General features: G+C 40.2%; 1 protein-coding gene across 6 annotated transcripts in view; it reads right to left on the minus strand.

The window, feature by feature from the left end:
• TUB (TUB bipartite transcription factor) overlaps positions 1–15,309 on the minus strand; it is a 135,554-nt gene that overhangs the window by 28,105 nt on the left and 92,140 nt on the right. For all 6 annotated transcript variants that reach the window (XM_066551874.1, XM_066551872.1, XM_066551870.1 and 3 more), the window contains exons 2-3: positions 7,641–7,692; positions 6,142–6,304 (exon numbers count right to left, since the gene is read on the minus strand). In XM_066551874.1, the coding sequence (XP_066407971.1) occupies positions 6,142–6,304; positions 7,641–7,692 (215 nt within the window). The remainder of the gene's footprint in view (positions 1–6,141; positions 6,305–7,640; positions 7,693–15,309) is intronic.

The following is a 15,309-nucleotide window of genomic DNA, read 5'->3' on the forward strand; positions in this document are numbered from 1 at the left end:
AGGATGTGAATAAGGACAAGGACTTTGGTGTGTTAGTTACTGGTTAATCACATGCAAAGATTTAATTCCTGCCTCAAAATGCTTACAATCAAAGGCATTACTCCTTCAGCTAGTAACTTACAGTCAGATTCCAGACTCCCAAAACCTTACTGACAGTAAATTCCCTAAGGCTCCTTGCAGTTTATGCCTCTAACAGTGATGTGATGACCAGGCTGATGCTGCAAACCTCAAAATGCTCAGAAGTGAAACGGGGTGGGTTTTTTAGTGCTCCAATAAAAGGAACCAATGTACTTGGGAACTTGGTGCTGCTTAAGGACATTATTAAAAGCTCATTGATCTAAGAGTTCCTCAGAGAGAACAAGGGAAGGAATTAAATAAAAGATTCTTCTAAACCCCCACATACCTGCTGCCTAATCCTGAGGAGGGGGAAGGCAAAGGCAGCATGTGAAGTGGAGAGTTGATAGCAATGAACTACACTTTGGGAAAGCAGACACCTAATAAGGGAAGCTAAAATGATGTATGAAAAACTCATGCCAGGAAGATGAAAGACAGTGATAAATTACATAATTACTTTGTGATACTGGAGCCTTGAGGGCACGACTAGGCTTTAATTGCCCTGACCAGCCTCCCTGGGAGGTTCCACCCACACCCTGCCCATGGGCTTTGCTCCAGCTGAGCCCAGGGCTGTGCTGGAGGTGCTGCTTCCCAGCCTGTCTGCCGGGAGCATCCTGGCACTGCAGGCAGCTCATCTGCCCCCCAGAGATGTGTGCCCTGCAGCATCTCTTTCTGCAGGGCCCTGGCCCTCGTTCCTCCCTTGCCATGCCTGGGGCTGCAGGGAATGCTGCTGGCAGCTTTGCCTGCCCTGTCTGCAGCCTTTGGGATGGGACTCTGCCTGCCAGGGCATTTCCTGTGCTGGGAGCACCCTCCCTCCTGGCTCCTGAGATACTGCCCAGGACAGAAAGCAGCTAAATATCCAGGAGTAACTGAAAGTAAATACACTACAAGTGGGACATTAAAGGAAAGAGAAGGGAGTTTCTCAGGCCATTTCCTCTAAACTTTCCTCTCAAATAGTTCAATACCAAAACCCACAAAAAGACCTGTGGAACACTTGCTACCCACTGCCCTCTGCTCCTTGCTGCTGGGTTAGTTTGTTTATTTTGGAAGTGCACTGGTGCAGTAAGAACTGCTGACAAATCAAACAGATGCTTTAAAGATTAAGGTGAAGAGACTGCAGCTGAAATAAAGATTTCAGAATATCTGCTTATTGGAAGTTAAGTATTTTGCCCACATGATGTTTGGAATGCTGCCTGATCTCTCAATATTAACAGCCCTTTGCAAAGAACATTCCTTGCTATCTTCAAAAAAATAAACTAATACCTACTCATTCCAAGGTCAGTGGAAAACAGGGATGGAGAGACACTCTTCTGACGAGGAGGCAAATATATGATTTTTTAAATTAATACTTAACTGATGTCATCTTTTAAAGCTGACAGCTAAGGATACTCATCAGAAAACTCTCATCATTCATGGTAAATAGCAGAATGACACGTCAAATTTAAAAATCCAAAGCTATGAATTGTCATCAGAGGTCTGTTTAACACACCAAACAGCCATTATACCTAGATGTGCTGCCAAACGCCAGAGGAGAAAAGTAAAAAAGTCATTCTGCCTTTTAACACATGGTTAATCTAAATTGGAAGTTGCAATGGAAATTACTCTGAGAGTATCTAATTGAAAACATTTTTAATTTCAAGTCTTATATAAAAACACCGCAGCTGCAACAAAGTATGGCAATATTAATGAAAGCATATCTGGCACTCATTCAAATCTCTGCCTTCCTCAATGCTGTGAAAAGAAAAATCACTCCCCAGTGGAAATTCACCATTTTCACAGAACTAAAATCTCTGTAAAAATGGGCTTTCAGCATTTGCATTAAATGTAATTAAATAATGTAATTAAATTGTTGCAGTAATTAGTGTATCTCTGCATGCTATTTGGCTCCAGGAATGCTCAGTATTTGCAATCCAGATTGAAAAGAACTGTATTTGTAGCAGAATTTTGCAATGTCAAATCAGGCTAAAATGTTTGTTCAGGTTTTCAACAAACTTCACAAAATAAGTTGAGTAGAAATACATGAAAACAAGCAAGCAGATGTAACTGTGACATATTACAGAACAGCAAGAAAAATTTTAAAAAAACTTTAAACAAACATGTAGCAATATGTCCTTATGAAGGACACTGAATTGAAAATAAACCAGAACATGTGAGAAGACAATGTAAGTGATCTCTCCTACAAAGAAGGATTAAATTTCTTGTGGTAAATGAATGCCTTTGTTGTCTTTTATTTAGAATTTAAATTTAATAGCAATACAAAAAGTTGTTATTGGTTCTTACGTGGCTGTTTATAATGATGAAATAGGAACTGAGCTGCATTTGGTACTGAGAAAGAGAGAGGCTTTATTGTAAACAGAGCCATAGAACAACATCATGGAAGTCAGTGGAAGGATACCTATTCCTTGAAATGGCAGGCAGATAAATGTGGGGCCTAACTCTACCTACCTGATCTGCAGGTGCTGTGTTACCACTGGCTGGGACTCCAGCTCAAACTAACCCCTTATAGACCTGAGTACCAAGGAGATTTTATCTCATGTTGGTTTTTTCAGCCTAATTCATCTCAGTTCCTGCAGGTAACTTCTGTTGTTATTAGTTAATTAGTCATTATACCAACAACAAAAGGGTTTAAAAAAGATACACTATATTCAACTCATTTACAAGGTACAGTAGCTGAAGACTTCCAGCTGTAGGTGAAATATGGGACAAATGAGAAGAAATGTTCTGTGTGGAGACTCGTGCATGGTGGATTCTGCGGAGCCACTTCCTCACTGGAAGAGCAGCCATCTCCTTAAAAGACTCATGGTACGCAGAGGAATTGCTAGCAACCCTTGGCAGGGAACATAAATACCACTTTGTCCTCCCAATGTGTCATTTCTCTGCCTTGAAGTCATCTAAGAAAAAAAAATATGGCATTTCTGGCAATCCACAATTAGCTTAACTAGCAAAACATGGTGTTCTACTCTATCTACCCACAAGTAGCTCACCAGGCTGATGCTCTATTCCAGAACAAGAATGGCTGACTTTCTACTCCAATCTCTGATAATGATTCTGGAATTAAATGAGTTTTTACTGCAAAGTAGAGTTGCCCATGAGGGAACCATTGCAGCACAGATAATGGCATCAGAATAAGCAATGGCAGTGTATGAAGGAGAATTTCCCAGCACAGATAATGGCATCAGAATAAGCAATGGCAGTGCATGAAGGAGAATTTCCCAGCACAGATAATGGCACCAGAATAAGCAGTGGCAGTGTATGAAGGAGAATTTCCCAGCACAGAAAGCCCAGCATCTGAGAATTGCTGAGATGCTATCTCTGACCTACTTTGCTCAAAGTACCATAGAGATATCTCCACACAGGCATCCAATTATTTGTTGAAATCAACAAGTACTTTTGTGCTACACAGAACCAGTGCAAGCTAAAAGAGAGAGCAGAGCAGGATGATAGGTGGAAAGAAGTGTTCTTTCTGTAGCATTTGCTAGCACAGGAATTGATTTCACAGACATGCTCCATCCAAGGAGTGTAGTTCATTCAGTAGAGCATCAAGTCCCATCAAAGAGCCATTCTCAATTTGGAATCAGCATGCCCATAACAGCCACAAATGAACGGAAAAGAGCAGAATAGTTCTTTAGAAACAGCCCAGCTGTCTCATGCATCCGACACTGCCACATACAAATGTTTTCATTGAAGGAGAAAAAAAAACCTGCCAGCCCTGAAGCTCAATGCCACAGTTAAAAATGGTCATCAAACCCCAAAATGTTTCCTGCAAACTGGGGAACTGAAGACATTAAGCATATTCCCAGAGAAGACCACACCAAAAAAGGACACTTTGAGAGTTCTTGTAATATTTTCAAAACCAACGTGCCTAACAAAGGATTTTACAAGGCAATAAAACACCCTGCTAGGTAATTAAATTCTTCTAAGATGGCTCTTGCAAGCTGCATGGTTTATTGCAAGGAGAGCTGTCCCAAGGGATTAACAAATGTCATGTTGAATATGAGAAACATTATATTTCTTTGCTTCTCTGAAACCTTGTGAAACATTGAAAGGGTTTGAGAGACAAATTTAGAACAAAATGATTTAGGGAGAATAAATCCTAAGTATTCCAATGAACGGTGTGGTATAATATGACAGGAAGGGTCACTTTTACCTTAAGAGCACAGTTAATCTCACTGAGAAAATCCTCCCTGGTGCAAATTGGTGTACAATTTAGCTCAGTTAGTACATATATGAAATTTGTTACCAATTATGTGATGATAATTTCTTTTTCTCAGATTTGTGAAAATTAAAACTTTGATCAACTGGCAATATAAGGGGTTTAGTAAACAGCAGTATCTCTCTGCCATAAGATATTATTTCTCAGAATAGCTCTGTACCTTTGATAAACTCTTGAGTGTAAGAGGAAAAAGAAAAATTTCTATTTTGTCTGATTAAAAAATAAACACACTAAATGTTTGTGCTAAATCAAATATTTTGGTTTAGACTGGAAAGCAATTCAGTTTAATCTTTAAAAATTACATCCCAGACCCAGAGAAACAGGCAGTAAAGAGAAATATTACTATTTTTTTAATATTTAATAGAAAAAAAATTAAAATAATACTAAGTTGAAAAAGTAATTCTCCATCTGAAACCACTTAAGGTATCCTATTTGCTTGCAGAAACAAAATTAAAAAGGCCCATTATTACCAAAACCTCAACATTTAAGCAATGCAATTTCCAGATTCTAACAGTAAATTCTGTAGCTGTAATCAGCTAAAAGTTTCCACCAATTGCTAACCAGGAGGAAAGACTCTGAAACCTGCACTTCTCAGAGCAGAATTTGTTATTGTATACTAAATACCCACCTTGTTCTTATGGAAAAATAAGACCACCAAGTGAAAACAAAACAACAGAGAGACAAAAAGTCCAGCATGTGGAGTAAAACTGGCAGAAATTTGAACTGAATGCTGGGCTAAGGTTTTGTTTGCCTAAGAGTAGGATACTGGTTGTTTCTGGTTTTTTTTTAAACAGAGTTAGATTCACAAAGGCATCTTAAGATTTAATGCGTAAACCCCAAAACCTAAGTACTCTGCCACCTAACACCATTCCCAGCCAGAAAGCTGCCAACTGCATTCCCAATCAATATCAGTAGATATTGATTCAGCTCCTGTCCCACAAACTCATAATAGTCAGGGAAGGAAGCCTTTTGCTATTGAAGCTTATGAATCCCTTATGAATTGTATGCAACTTAATGATCTGCAAAACAAGAAAACTGGAAAATTACTGCTCTCTATAGATCTTGGAGGTGTTACCAACCTGGAATGATAGCTACAAGAGTCAAATTTTGGACAAGGATTATTCAAGCTGCCCCTTAGGAAATCCTGAGGAAAAGTACACACATATCATTTTAGAGGGACAAAAGCATGGACAATATGAGAACAGAACTAAATAATGCCTGGTTTCCTTAGGATTTATTTCTGATTATTAAGGTCTTTGAAAAGACATGGCATTATAATTTTTCTCCCCTGTGGGTGTGATGCCTTAAGTGACTCTATCCCTACTGGATCCTGTAATCTTTAATGAGAAAAGAAGACATTGTACAAGTTTGAAATGTTCTTCTCTACCTGTTTTAATGGACTTTGCAGAAACACAGAATCTTTGAAATTACTATCTTCAGTCTGAGCTGAACTTAGTTAATAGGTTTCAAATTTATCATTACCTCTGTAAGGCTTAAGTAAAATTACATGCAGAGGAACATTCAGAGAGGAGCTCATCAGCTCTACTTAGTAGGAAGCAAGGCTGAAGACACTTAAATAGACATGGCAGAAGGGACAAGCTGTCCCTTTCCCAGTTCAGCACTGAAATGGCAGCTAGGTACCTTGCTCTCTCCCATTAGGCTACAATTGCAAATTCTGATGGTTTTATCCCAAGTGAAGGATATCAAAGTTATACTAAAACACGCAAAACAAGAGCTTTTGTTCTCCTGAGCATAAAATGAGCACCACACTAGGACTCTCAGCAAATACAGCTGCAGGAGGTGGCATTCTGTACCATGGTATATGGTGCTGCTGTTGCTGTTGAGATAGGATTCAACCAGCGGGGCCTGCTCCTCCGAATGTTTCGTCCTGCGCGTCCTTGCCCGGCTGTCCACGTTGGACTGAACCATCAGTGGCTCCTGGCGCTTCTTTTTCTGTTTCTGTTCCAGCAGTGCTCTCTGGAGAAAAGACAGAGAAAAGCATCTGTTACTGCCCTCCAAACAGCAGCAACCTTCCCTGGAAAACAATGGCCAGCTTTACCCCTTCCCCGGCTCTACAGCCGTGGCGGTTGGCAGGCGGGAGATTGGGACGTCGGGTTACAGGAAACCTGTCCAAAAAACCACCACAAGCAGCCCACTGTTGAAACACCTTCTGCTGAAAACAGCAAATAATTAAAATACATCTTTCTGAGCAGCCCACCAGCTGTCAGAGCTTGCTTGGAAATAACCCTTGGGAAAACAACAGTGTGAGAATACTGGCTGTGAAGCAATGGGAGGGTAAGCAAGAGCACGAGGCAGAGATGCCAATTTCAGTTTCTGTAAATTAAAAGCAGGTAATTGCAAACTAGAATCGAGTGATAATACTGGACTCCAGCCCAATTTAACAGCTATAATAGATGAACTTTAATTAAATACTTAAATTTCTCAGCTAGACCTGGTGAAAACCAAAACCTTTGGCATCCGGTGGCACCACTGGGACCTTATTTGAGCCGTCTTCCACAACCTCAGAGAACTGAACTGTTAATTTTACTTATCTATTACCTTACCTTTTCCTTGCTTCTGTACAGTGATATTTTAGCTTCTAGGAAGGAGATGCAATAAAACTGAGGAATAAAAATGGAGAGTGAACTCTTTCAGCTCCCTAAGTTGTGCTAACACCTCAACATGACTCCACCATAATCAGAATTAAGCACAGGATTATGGCATAAATAGTACTTGAATTTGAAAATGAGATGCTGTTAGACACACAAGCTGATGAAATAGTGGCAATAGAAAAGGATAAAATTAAACTCACAAGGTTTAACTATAAAAATGACAACGTTTTTTGAGAAGGGGACCACAAAAAAAGTAAAAGCAGAAACCTCAACTCCCATTAAAGCTTGATGACACAATTCCCTCAGATTTCATGTTCTGACTCCCCTGTACAAGTCATGTAGGAATGCAGTCAGAAAATAGGCAACATAGCACACAGGGGCACTAGGTTATAGCCACAAGAGCTAAATCCACTGAATAAAAACTTTGTGGTTAACCTCTGTTGGTTGGTGTGACTGCTTCATCAGTGGGGTAACAAATACATTGTACAACAGCTTAAAACAAGTCCAAGGCAGTGGGAATCACTCAAACCACAGTCAGAAGACAAAATTTAATGGAAGTTAGACTTGTGAGTTAACTTCAGCCTCCACAGATCTCTCTTCTGCATCTCCCAATCAGAGGATGCAATTTTCAATTATCAGTGTTTTCATTACTCCAGGATTCAGACTTTAGGGAGCAAGAAGGTTCTCCTCCAAAATCTTACCTGTCTGTCAAGCTTCTGCTGACGCAGGCTGCTCCCCTCATCATCCAGAACACTGCAAAGACAAAGAGTACATAATTGGAACAAATTTATCACTCAAAACAACACCTAACAGCACCCAGTGGAGGAAACTCTCACAGGAGTTATCCATACAAAAAAAGCGTGCCTGCACAAAAAATTTGGCTTCAGAGGATTTAAATGCAGTCCACAAAAAATTGCAAAACTCTGGCTCATACCAACTTCAACAAAAATATATAATCAGGCAGCTCACAAAGAAATGCAAAATCCACTGTCTACAGCTTGGTTTCTTTTCCACTCTCTTCTAATGCAAAACATCAATGCATAGAGCACAGAAATTGAAAAATTGCATATAAAGCCTAGAAAAAGGGAGGAGTGTAAGTGAACTGCTTAGCAACTCAGCAATATTTAAAATTATGGTAGAAAAATTAACCACCTAATCTTTTGCACACTGAAAACCATAATGTATTCCTGAATATTCCTGGATATTTATTCCTGAGAAGTCACACTTAGTGCCACACATTTCAACCTTTAGAGGTAGGCAAGATGAACAGCATTGCTCAGTGCCATATTTCTCTCTGCTAATTGTTCCTTGTTGGGAGCATTGAATGCTCCTGTGCATTCAATCATTTTCATTAATTAGATATTAAAGACTGGCACTGAAATCAAAAAGCTATTTTTGCAAAGTACTTTAGCAAACTACTGACTAGGCTTTATTTTTCTGGAGAACAAAGGTCTCTATTGTAAGAACACTATAGTTAAACATTGAAGATAGATAATTGAATCTTTTAAACAGTAATAGGTCATCTACAGGGAAAATAGTGTTATAGAACAAAAACAATAGCCTCTTACAAGGAAAATTAATTTTCTCCGACAATACACTTTTATAAAATGTTAGCCCCTTCTCTTATATCACTCTTAACAATCAAAAAGAGAAAAAAAAAAAAAGATCCAGGACAAACAAACCTGGATTCTGACCTACATACAAACCAACAGTACTGCAATGGAAATTGCATAAAAAACGTGAATCTCATGTATTAATTCACAGTCTTTAGGAGACAGTAACACTGTAGTAGAGTTAGAACAGCTAATAAAGGCATGCAGAATGCCCCCTTTCCTATGCCAGCATTATCAAAGACCTATAATTAAGCATTTCTGGTGGAATCAGCCTCTTACAATTTTTATTAGGTTATATGCTACAAAAGGCTGATGTTCCACAGATTGAAACTGCACTGTTCAAGCACCTCAGGTATGAAATTACCATCTCTTGTAGAAGTAATGCATTGCCCATACTCCACAAAAAAGATTAAAGAAAAAGCCCCTCACAATCATAAAAATGTTCTGCTTTACACCAAGCATACTTCATTTTATAAATTACAAAAGTTGTAAAAGGAAGACACACATTCCTCCATGGTATACAATATCAGGTTTGCAGAAGAGTGTTTCACTATGGCTGCAGCAGTATTAGCTGCACTGCCAGAAAGCAGAACTACCCTAATGGAGATTTTTGGCCAAACAATTGAGTAAAAGATGCCTAAGTGTAAAGTTTCAGGCTCAATGGCCTGAACAAATCCTCCTCATTTCAGACAATGCCTGAAAAAAAGCCAAAACCATGCAAAGATGCTAACAGAGTCCCCAAGAACTGCAGAGACAGCAATGCATACACCATCTCAGCATCCATGTCCTGGCATGATACACTGCAGGGAATATGGGGGCAGGAAAATGTCCTGTGCCTGCATGGGAAGCTACAACAAGGCAAATTCAGGTTCAGGCACAGCTCCTGTATGTCTCTTAATGCCCAGCTATGGCATGGTAAACATGGCAGTTTAAATAACACCAAACAGATTTGCATTCAGCATTCCAGGAATGCAAAGCAGCTATCAGATACACCAGAGGACTGCCAAAAAAATATAAAACTCCATCCAAAAACTATGGATGTTGCAATGCTAAAACACCTCTCCACATTGTCCTTCTTACTGCAAGACTTTTTTTTTAAAGCTTCTGAATATATGCAATCAAAGCTGAGACTGAGAGCAGCACACCTTGAAAACCAGATGACAATGTCATCTGGAGCTCCCAGCTCCGTCCTTATCCACTTCATATTTAATAAAGTTCTGAGTAGTTTTCCACAACCTTTTTTAGGCATGCATAAATGACAAGCCTTGCATTTAACATTCAACAAACAAAACTGAATTCCAGCTTTCTTCACTGACACCAAGATTCAGTAGAATATGGTTGCTTCAACAACCCCCTCTCCCTCCAGGATGCTGGACTGGTATGAGAATGCCTTGCCCCCACCACTCTTCTGAATCCTTCACAGGATAATGTTAAAAAAGGCATTATTACCACCAACTCTATCTTTTTTAACAGTTACTTGGTTCCAGTATCACTGGAAAGCTGCAGTTCTGTCCTTTCTTCATGTCTAATTACACTTATGCAACTCCAAATAGAAAAGGGGTTCAGTTTAGCCTATATATTCTATATATTACAACAACAGAGTCCTCCACTTTCAGACTGCACTTGGTGAGTGTTTTCTGCAGAACTGCTGGACCTTGGAGTTGCTGACCTGCAGCCAACATTTCACATTCCCCAATTTCCAATGAACAAAGTCTCCTGAAACTGGGTGACTTCCAAGATATGCCATTAAGGGAAGTCAGGGTTTAAATATATGCATGCATAAACAAGTAAGTAAATAAATAAATAATATAAGCTCTGTTTCCATAGCAATTCCATCAGGCCCTCACTCTTGCTCCCTTGAAAAACATCTGCAGAGCACTCTGAGATGAAGTGTGTAAGCGCCACCGACCCTTTTTCTCACACTTCAGTGAGTCCTTGCAGAAAGATTTAGCAGATCATCTCACCACAGCACCTGGCATTCTCTTGGATGCTCCAGGGTCCAAGAGCTGAAATCTACCTCTGGATTTCTGCCTTTTATTTCCTTGGAAAACACAAAAGTGTTTGAGCAGAAGCACAGCCCTTGCCCTTCCTCAAAAGAGCAGGAATCAATTGCTCATCCCTCTGGAAAGGTTGTACACATGGTGAGGACCCAGCCTGTCCTGCCCAGTCCTTTTATTGCACTCTGGTCCAAATAACTGGGATGGTCAGAAACTAAAGGCCCAGTACAGCAGAAAAACTGTGACTGAAAGATGGCAGGAAATAATCTCAAAGAGAGAGAGAGAGAGAGAGAGAGAGAGAGAGAGAGAGAGAGAGAGAGAGAGGCTGTTAGAACAATTCTGCCTACATGTTTGATGTGATGCTAGAAAATCCCAGGAGCACCATGAAACTCAGTCAGATTTAATAGAGAAATATAACTTTATAATTCATGAAAATTGAATTATTGAAGAGCATGCATACATATTAGCAATCTGCTCAGCACACTGAAGTATCCTGAAGATCCAGTAAGATTAATTTTCACTCCTATTAGATCAAGGATCATGCATCTGCCTGGTATCTTGGCTATGGCTCTGACCCACTTAAAACAAAAAGCGATTTTACACTATACATAACATTGTAAACAGCCTTTCAGCTCTGCAGTAATAGTCTAGTCCAAATTCAGCTGACAGGTCAGAGCTTGGATATATTTCCTAGCAGATTCAGGAAAAAAACATCCTTCAATACAGAACCTGAACAGTCCACCCATTAGAAGTTACTAGTGCTGAGTTTAAGAAGTCAAGCCTATAGCTAAATATTGTAAAGATTCCTATCAGTTGCTTCCTATCAGTTGCCTGGACCAAGGCCCAGAGAGATTTAAGTATTATCTTTAGATAGCATTATTTTCAAATTTCAATAATGGCACTCGAGTCAAACATCTCAACTCTCATTTTTTAAAGGAAAAACATTAAAAGTAAAATCACATTTTAGTCAAAGTACTATTTTTTCATATGACCCTTTTAAGACACAAAATCTATTTTGCAGAAACAGTTTCAACACTAAATTCAATTTATAGTAAGCCAGGCTTACTAAAGTACTGCATGTCATAACAAAGATGAAAACATGTGAAAAAATTTTAGTATTCTCAGCTTTTAATAATCTCTGTTCCTTAAAAAACATTTAGTGAGAAACCCAAGACCGATCAGGTTTTAAGGATGGAACTTCATGATTACAGAAAGCTCCACCCTTTCCTGAGATGAGATGAAGGCAGGAGATTCTGTAAGTCAATATCTTGCTAAATTTTTACTGTAATTCCACATGGGGTGATTTCAGTTAAAGTAAAATGTGAGAAGACTTAATTCAAATAACTATTTTCACAGCAAGTACTTCGCCTTTGCTCTTTGAAAATGCAAACTGCTTGTATTTCAAGAAGCCATTGCAAGAAAAAACAATTAAGAAGAAATGTTTCTAATTAGAATGTCCAAGATGCATGTAGTCACTGATTTTATTTAAGGTTTGTTTTTTAAAGAAAAAGTCTGCCACAGTAAAGCAGTTCTATTGCTTCTGACTGATGAATAAGGCAATGCTTTTGTTCCTTCCTGACACTGCTTCATTAAGGAACATTTGCCATGAAAATAACTTTTTTACCAGGACAAAGGTCCAACATCTCACCTAGCACATCTCTACAGTCCAACAAAGCAGACTCATACTACCACTAAACTTTAATACACAGTTTGAGAAGTGTCACCCTTGTATTTTCTCTTTTTGTTGCTTTATAATCTATTACTAACAGCAGCACCCAGAAACTCTGTGTGAAATCAGGGACTTTTGCACAAGCAAAATGAATATACATAGGCAGAGAAAATTCCTGAAACAAACAGTTCACATTATAAAAGATGAAGAATTGGACAGGAAATTGTTCCTCCCATTTAGAACACTGAACCAGAAGCAAATGGAAAATTAGAGGGGGTATTTTCATCTTGAGTTTTTTCTGCCATATTGTGAACTTCAATTCAAAAAACAATGGATGATCAAACCAGATAGAAAGAAAAAAAATACACCATACCAGACCAATCTTCAAGATCACTCAGATCTTTTCCATGCACTCCTGCTATGAAGAAAGCTGTTATGTTGCTGTGTCAAGACAAACAAGTTATGGGATCCTTAAGAGCACAAGAGACTCAAAAGAACAAGAATGGGTGTAATGTGCCATTTGAACATTACAGTCTCCAAAAACACAGGAAATAAAATTCCTGTAAAGAGATAGCACTTGGCTGACTGGATACCATCTGTCATATTCACCCAATTACACTTCTCTTAATCTCTGTAAAGTCTCTGCAGTTCCATAAAGCCCAACTGCTCTCAATAATGTTACTGTTAAGTCCTTAAGAATGAGCTTTCCTGCAGCACTGATGAAATGCTGCTGTAAAAGCCCATTAATGGGGTTAGGGACCTGCAGGCTGAAGTCATGCTCTGGGGGGAATGGCACACATTTAGGTTCTTCATACAAGGGAAATTCAACCAGCTCCTAAGCAGTGAAGTCGGCAGAAATGCCAACACCTGCAAGTCCCCACGTAAAACAAGGTCTGCTGCCCCACAAACTGAGCACACCAGAAGCCACTTGGGAGAACATTATTGTATCAGGCACACAGGCTAATCAAAGACTTATAAATGAGATAAAGCACTCTGAAAGGGCTCTCCTCATGCTAGAAATCATCAAACCTTTCTGACCCTAAAGCAGCTGCTCAGTCATCTGATTTACAATAAAACCTGCAGTCCTCTCTTTACAGTAAAATGAGTGACTGCTTTCCTGGGCCAAATAAACCAGCAGAAGTCTGGATATTGAGGAGCAACCCAAGGACATTGAGTATCATTTTGCCCTTCTACTGCAAAGATCAGCAACAGCAGTGCTTGGATTTCTCCCATGTTCAGAGGGCAGAGAGGGCAACCACCTACCCTTAGAGGCCACCTAGTCACCACTGAACTGACCAGGAAAGTACAGACACCAGGAAATCCTGCAGAAATGGAAATTGCATTTCTTTAGGCGAAGCTTCAGAGGAATAAAGTATTTCATTGTGACTCTCACATAATAAATAAAAGCATGCCAGTCCAGGACAGCATCACCTCTTCTGTCAGTGCAGAAGACCCCTAAAAAGACTGAAAATAGTAAGGAAAAGGTTAAGGAAAAAAAGGCAGAAACATGAAACAGATTTGTAAGAGAAGTATCAGCACCAAGCCAGCCACACAACAGAAGATGCAGAGGATCATACACTGTGCTGATGATCCAAATGGCACTGAAAGTAATGCCTGCAGGGCAGATGGTTGATAGCAGACTGCATTTGCAGTTACACAAATAATTACAGAACCAAACGCATTATTTTCTTCTCAAATCCTGGATGGCAAACTAGTTTAAAAATCAGCAAATTAATGAGACCTTCCTGAAAGGTTGTTGGTACTATTTGCTCCAGTAAGGTTTATCTAAATGTCCTTTGTACATTAAGATTTATGACACTCATTATGTCTGGCAACAGTTCTGCAGATTAACTGAGAGCAAATGTAACAACAGGAACACATTCATATTTTTTTTTCTTAATTCCATGTAGATAATTGTTAAGATTAACTCCAGCCAAATCCTCATCATGGCCACACAATTGCCAGAGATCAGGTTGGGGAAGCTAAAGCCCTGATAGAATTAAATCTGGCCAGAGATGTCAAGGACAGCAACACAAGCTTCTGTAAGTACACTGCTGAGTAAAGGAAGATGAGGGAAAACATGTGCCCTCTCCAGAAGGAAACAGGACACCTGGTTACCTGGGACATGGAGAGGGCTGAGGTACCCAGTGACTTCTTTGACTCAGACTTCACTAGCAAGTGCTCCAGCCACACAGCCTGAGTGCAGAAGGGAAATGCAGGGACCAGGAGAATGACAAACTGCTCTCTATAGGAGAAAGCCAGGTTTGAGACCACCTCAGGCAGCTGGAGGTGCAGGAGTCCATGGCACCTGATGAAATGCATCTCTGGGTCCTGAGGGAACTGTCAGAAGGAGCAGCTAAGCCACCACCCATCGTACTTGAGGAAATGTGGCAGTCCAGGGAAGTTCCTATTGAACTCAGGCACATGGAAAATGAGGAGAGGGTTGGTGACAGCAAAAACAGTGACAGTAAGGGCAGATCATGCCTGAAATATCTGGTGGCCTGCTGTGACAGGGCTACAGCACTGGTGGATGAGGGAAGAGACACAGACATCATCTTCCTGAACTTTTGCAAAGCATTTGACACAGTCTTGCATGACATCCTTGTCTCTAAACTGCGGTGGCATGGATTTAACAGATGGAGCCCTCAGTGGATGAGGAACTGGCTTGATGATCACACTCAAAGAATCATGGTCAATGGTTTGGTGTCCAAGTGGAGACCAGTCTGGAGTGGCATTCCCAGGATCAGTACTGGGACTAGTGCAGCTGTTCCTGACATGGACAGTGGGATCAAGGACACCCTAGTAAATCTGCCAACACCACCAAGCTGTGTGTGTGTGATGACACACTGGAAGGGATGCCATCCTGAGGGACTCTGGCAGGCTGGAGAGCCTCATGAAGTTAAACAAGGCCAAGTGCAAGGTCCTGCAGCTGGGTCAGGGCACAAGCACAGGCTGGGAGGAGAAGGGATTGAGCAGCCCTGAGGGAAGGACTTGCGGGTGATGGTTGATGGGAAGCTCAACAGGACCCAGCCATGTGAGTGCTCATCCCAGAAAGCCAAATGTGTCCTGGGCTGCATCAAAAGCAGTGTGG

This window comes from Molothrus aeneus, chromosome 6 (genome assembly GCF_037042795.1).
Source record: "Molothrus aeneus isolate 106 chromosome 6, BPBGC_Maene_1.0, whole genome shotgun sequence".
Lineage (NCBI taxonomy): Eukaryota > Metazoa > Chordata > Aves > Passeriformes > Icteridae > Molothrus > Molothrus aeneus.